Source organism: Actinia tenebrosa, unplaced genomic scaffold (assembly GCF_029948245.1).
Source record: "Actinia tenebrosa isolate PJP-AT-01 unplaced genomic scaffold, QUT_ActTen_1.0 PGA_scaffold2__45_contigs__length_23673736, whole genome shotgun sequence".
Classification (NCBI taxonomy): Eukaryota; Metazoa; Cnidaria; class Anthozoa; order Actiniaria; family Actiniidae; genus Actinia; species Actinia tenebrosa.
This window is the reverse complement of record NW_028292579.1, coordinates 14,349,718-14,355,717: the sequence shown is the minus strand read 5'-3', so window position 1 is coordinate 14,355,717 and position 6,000 is coordinate 14,349,718. Positions and strand designations below refer to the sequence as shown.

Here is a 6,000-nt window from a genome sequence, read left to right as displayed (position 1 = left end):
CGTAACTCAGTTTTCATTTAATTCGTAACGACTCTCATTACATCTCGTCATTGAAGACTTTGTACAGTTTATGACCTTTGTATGGTTTATACGCTACTTAACATAAGACTTACAAATCTGAACGTAAGAAAACCGGAACTTACCTCAAGTTTGGCCTACAATAATGACTTTAGATCCTCTAACGTCCCTTGCTACGTTCTTGTTACGTTCTTGTTACGTTCTTGTTACGTTCTTGTTACGTTCTTGTTACGTTCTTGTTACGTTCTTGCGCATGGCGAACTATGTTACCGCTGACCATATCTTACACTGCCCCCCAAAAGGGCATTGACCCTTTTTACCTTACCAAAAAAAAAAAAAAAAACGGTACTTATGATATTTATATAACAGTAACTTAACTATCTTAATTTTTTCTTTGTTCCTAGTACGTGTATTCACGCTTGTTATTTCATGGGGTATCATCAGAATCCTCCTGTCGTTCCAATAGGCTCAGCTTCCTGATATCTCTTTCGTAGCTTCCTTTGGCGGTACGCGCCAAAACTCTTCGTACTACTCCTAGGTTATCAGGATATGTCTCCATAATGCGTCCTAGGGGCCATTGTCCTCGTTGAAGGCTGTCGTCTTTGATCATTACCAGATCACCTTTCAACACGTTCTTCTGTTTCTTGAGCCATTTCTGCCTTTCCTGCAGCGTTGGAAGGTATTCGGCTACCCAGCGCTTCCAAAACGAATCTGCTAAACTTTGGGCCAGCTTCCATCTTTCCCTTGCCGCGATGTTATCGTCGTTCGGGCATGGCGTAGCACATGAGTTCGGTCTGAGAAGCAAAAGGCTGTTTGGCGTCAATACCTCCGTGTCCTTAGGGTCATTTGAGACGGCTGTTAGCGGGCGAGCGTTTATGATGTTCTCGACTTCACACAGTGTCGTCGACAGCGTTTCGTCATCAAGTAGTTGATTTCCGACTGTGGCTCTAAGAATTCTTCTGGTTGAACGGATCATCCGTTCCCAAACTCCTCCAGTATGACTAGCGGATGGTGCGTTGAAATACCATTGGATTTCTTTCTCTCTCAATCTTTCGCGTATCTTCTCTTGGTTCCATTGTTTCAGGGCTTCTTTGATCTCCGACTCGGCTCCTCGGAAGTTGCTCCCGTTGTCACTGTACAGTTCAATAGGTGCGCCTCGTCTGCTAACAAATCTGCATACTGCTTGGGTGAATGAGTCCGACGTCAGATCAGAGGAAACTTCTATGTGCACAGCGCGTACACTCAAACAGGTAAAGATACATCCATACTGCTTAGCAGTCCCGCGTCTGTATTTGACATGTAATGGACCGAAGTAATCTACACCGGTTGATGTAAATGGCGGTCTACCAGGGGTCACTCGAGCTTTCGGCAACGGTGCCATTATCTGTGTTGGAGTTTGCTGACTTTGACGACGGCACGGTACACATGAGTTCAAAACTCGCCGGACAGTAGATGGTCCCTTTATTATCCAAAACTTCTTCCGTATCGCCGCCAACGTTTGGTTACGACCAGTATGGCCATTATGCTTGTGGTAATGTCTGATAATCATACTCGTCACATGATGACTGGAGGGTAATATAGCTTGGTGCTTGTGGGTTTCGTCTAGTGGAGCGTTTGTCAAACGACCACCTCCTCGTTAGACTCCATTCTCTGTAATCGGGCTCAGGTTTTGAAGACGATCATGTACGATCTTTGCTCCATGTTTAGTACGCATCTTGGTTGGTGCTGATGGAAAGGCCTCTTTCTGCACTAGCTTGATCACCTCAACTTCTGCTTCCGACATTTCATTCACCTTTAATGGTTCTGAAGATACTGCAGGATGTTTTGTCCTGTTGAAGTGCCACATCAGATATCGCTTGTAGCGTAGGAGCCATGCAACCATTTTACATAGTCGGTACCAACTTGACCAACGATGCAAAAGCTCATCTAAGGAAGTGGTAACATTCTTGACATCAACATTCGCTTTGACTTGAGCGTACATTTGTGCTTTGCTTCCCTTTACTTCAGCATCCTCGTCTCCTATCTCTTGCTCGTTGTCTGGTGATGACGGCCAGTAATCTTCTTCCCTTTGTAAAAACTCTGGACCATTGAACCATTTGCACATCTCCTTTTCGTCGTTGACTTTAATTCCTCTTGAAGAGAGATCAGCAGGGTTACTTTCCGTCGGTACATGACGCCATTGTCCTGGAGAAGATGCATCGTGGATTATTTGTAGCCTGTTAGCTACAAATGTATGAAAACGCTTGGATACATTTCGAATATATCCGATAACGATAACAGAGTCTGTCCAAAATACAACACGGTGTATTGGCATTTGTAGCTCTTGGCGTATCTGCTTGTTGACCTTTACTGCCAGGGTCGCCGCTGACAATTCTAGTCTTGGTATAGTTATTGTTTTTAAGGGAGCCACTCTTGACCTTCCCATGATCAGGGTACAATGAACATTGTCTTCGATGTCGACCAAGCGGATATACGACGCTGTGCCATAACCTTCTACAGAAGCGTCGGCAAAGTGATGTAGTTCTGCACTTCGTATCTCTTTCAAGGTTGGTGACTTGTAACAGCGTGGAATTTGTACTTCCATCAGTTTCTCGACCGTTTTCTTGATTTCTGCCCACTTCTTAAGACATCCTTCTGATAGGCTTGCATCCCAGTCGTGATTGAGGCGACACAGCTGTTGTAACATCATCTTCGCGGGGAGAACAAATGGTGCCGCTAAACCTAGCGGGTCATAAATAGATGCGACGAATGACAGGATACCTCTTCTTGTGCTGCTCGTTTCCTTTCCTTGACGGAATCCTAGCATGTCTCTTTCAACGTCCCATTGAGCGCCTAAAGCTCTTTCGACAGGCAACTTTTCCATATCGAGACTGACTGACCTTGCTCATTCCATAGACGGTACTGCTGATAGAACTTCTCTTTCATTGGAAACCCACTTGGTGAGCCTAAAACCTCGTTTCGCTAGTAAAGAGGTAAGTTCTTTGACAAGTGAAATTGCTTCATTTACATTTGCAACCGATTTGAGGCAGTCATCCACGTAAAAGCTGTTGTTGATTGTTTCGATCGTCTGGACACTGTATTCTTCTCTACTATCTTCCGCTGCCTTGTGGAGTGCGTAAGAGCAGACGCTTGGTGACGACGTTGCCCCAAACAAGTGAACGTTCATGTTATACTCCTCAGGCTCGCCTTGAAGATCTCCATTTGGCCACCATAAGAAACGCAACGCGTTCCGGTCACTTGGTTGTACATAAACTTGATGAAACATCTGCTCGACGTCTGATAAGAATGCCATACGTTACTTTCGGAAACGTAGTAACACTCCAACCAACGAGTTCGTATATTCCGGACCTTGCAGCAGCTGCTCGTTTAACGATGTTCCATTGTAAGATGCCGCACAATCATAGACAACTCTGACCTTTTCGGGCTTTTGTTGGTGCATCACGGGATGGTGAGGTAGGTACCACCGGGGACTTGTTCGGTTACTTTGTTCCTTGTGATCGCTTGCTTGCACTTTCTCTGCGTGACCTCGCGATATATACTGTTCCATGGTTTCCGTATATTTCGTTAACAGCTTGTGGTCTTTTAAAAGACGTTTCTTTAGTAACATGAGTCGTGTTTCTGCCATTGACTTGTTGTCTGATAACTGTGGTCGCTCGTACTTCCACGGCAATCCTATTTGGTAGTGTCCATTAACGAATTCTACCGTTTTGTCCATTATCTTCTTGGCACGTTGGTCTTCTACTGAGAGGCACTCGAACTTCCGCAGTGCATTCAGAGAACTCGGAATTATACATGCGCACAAAGTCGTCGTGTATGTTCGTTAAGACTGGTTCCGATTCACTGCATCCTATCGATTGATCAACATGGATGTAGTTCATACTTGCTCTTTGCCTGCTTCCCTTTCTCAATGGTCCAGTCACCGTCCATCCTAATAACGTTCGCAGTGCAAAGGGCTCTCCCTTCTTTCCACTTCTAACTTCCAAAGGCCATAACGCTTCGGGCACGTCACTACCGATTAGCAATGTTATCTTCTTGTCTATTAACTCTGGCAAGTCAATGTCCTTCATGTGATTTCATCTCACTGACATCCTGTTTGACAACAACGTTCTCTTCAGTGATAGGCAGTCGGTTTGCGATCCATCACTATCTACTTCGTCCACCACCCGCATGTCTATCTCAGCCTCTTCGATTTCTGTTCGAAGTCGGTGTTCTTCTAGTTTATTCTCTAGCTCCTTCCTCTCATCCAGCCGCTGCAATCGTAGACGTGCCTTCTCCAACTTAGCCTTTGTAGATGCGCGACTGCGTGTTGAAGATCGACTGGACTTTGACGACATTCTACTGTAAGACTTGCGGCTCCATCTGTCGCCTTCTTCGGTTAAATTGACGGAAGCGAAGTGTTTAAACATGTGAGGTGATGGCACTACCGTCGTCGTTGTTAAATCTCTTGTCGCGGCTGGCACGGTAGCTTTCGAAGCTTGGTCATTAACAGTCGTCAGCCATTGTCCACACTTCAGTAAACACGCACCTCTCCGTTGAATCTCGTTGGTGTGTTCTTTGGTGAAGGTCTCTCTTTCGTGCAAATCCATTAGCTGCATCATTTTGTCATAAATCCTTGTCAGTTCTTTGAAGGTAGATTCCATTGTGTTCCTCTTTTCTTCAACTAAGTGTGTGTCTGATAGTTTAATTGCTCGGTCGATTTCGTTATAAATTCTTGTCAAGTGTCCTTTGTAACTACTATAGGATCTTTTGAAGCTTGTCAGTTTCTCTGAAAGTACTCCTTCCAAGTCGTCATACGGTATGTTCGTAGTCCTCAGTCTTGGTGGTAGCATAAGTGTCTTTGATAATCCATAAATATCATGAACATTAATTGGAATCCCTGTGTTCAACGGCCCATGAAGATTGTTCCATGAATTTCCTGTTGATTCGTAGAAACTGTGTGATGGGATTCCTGTGGTACACCAATGAACATCGGTTGGCGGTATTCCTGTGGTCGGCGGGTGAAATTCGCTAGATGGAGTTCCTGTGGTCTCTGAACTAACATAAACATTAAGCGGTCGACCTTCGGCTCTTGACAAACCATTAACAGGAACATTACATGTTGAAATTGCCATAGCAGGGAATTCATAACTTCCTGAAATTCCAGTAGTAGTCGGCGAACCATAAACATTGACATTAATTTTTGATATGCTAGCGTTAACATTTCCACATACTTCGCTTATCGGGTTTTCAGACTCATCTTCATTTGTTTCAGTTGACATGTGAACTCAGTAATTTCCATTCGTCGTAACGTAACAATTTTCAGATCTTTATCACTAGTTTTCCATTTGCCTTTTACCTTAACTTTGGACGACTTGAGAACTTGATGTAGGGACCAGACTTAGACAGGCGTAACTCAGTTTTCATTTAATTCGTAACGACTCTCATTACATCTCGTCATTGAAGACTTTGTACAGTTTATGACCTTTGTATGGTTTATACGCTATTGTACGGTTCTACAACGAGAAAGTTATATTCTTAACATAAGACTTACAAATCTGAACGTAAGAAAACCGGAATTTACCTCAAGTTTGGCCTACGATAATGACTTTAGATCCTCTAACGTCCTTGCTACGTTTTTGTTACGTTCTTGTTACGTTCTTGTTACGTTCTTGTTACGTTCTTGCGCATGGCGAACTATGTTACCGCTGACCATATCTTACAAATATAGGATATTATTTAATATTTTGTACCGAAACATACGTAGATACGTATCCATTGAAGTATTATATATTCTATTATAAATATCATTCCAATTTAAGGGTTGATCTTGTACCATTCTTGCGCTTAAATGTTTTTGTGATGTAGGGGGAACGAATTTCATTTTAACAATTTCTGTGTAAATTTGATGTGTTTTAAGTTTTTCTGGGTGTACAAATTTGTTGTTGATTTTCAAACAGTCGTTTCGATTTTCATACTTTTCCGAGTCATCTGTATTTTTTAAAT

General features: G+C 43.2%; 2 protein-coding genes across 2 annotated transcripts; both read right to left on the bottom strand.

Moving 5' to 3' along the window:
- Positions 1-445: 445 nt before the first annotated feature.
- On the bottom strand, positions 446-1,567 carry LOC148909335 (uncharacterized). Its single transcript, XM_089034090.1, has one exon. It carries the CDS (start codon positions 1,565-1,567, stop codon positions 446-448), a length of 1,122 nt encoding a protein of 373 aa, XP_088890216.1.
- Positions 1,568-1,654: 87 nt separating this feature from the next.
- Positions 1,655-2,881, bottom strand: LOC148909334 (uncharacterized). Its single transcript, XM_089034089.1, has one exon. It carries the CDS (start codon positions 2,879-2,881, stop codon positions 1,655-1,657), a length of 1,227 nt encoding a protein of 408 aa, XP_088890215.1.
- Between the last annotated feature and the right edge of the window lie 3,119 nt (positions 2,882-6,000).

Bases quoted from the DNA above. Each gene is read 5' to 3' on its own strand.
- LOC148909335 (XM_089034090.1), bottom strand. From the start codon at position 1,567: ATGATTATCAGACATTACCACAAGCATAATGGCCATACTGGTCGTAAC.
- LOC148909334 (XM_089034089.1), bottom strand. From the start codon at position 2,881: ATGGAAAAGTTGCCTGTCGAAAGAGCTTTAGGCGCTCAATGGGACGTT.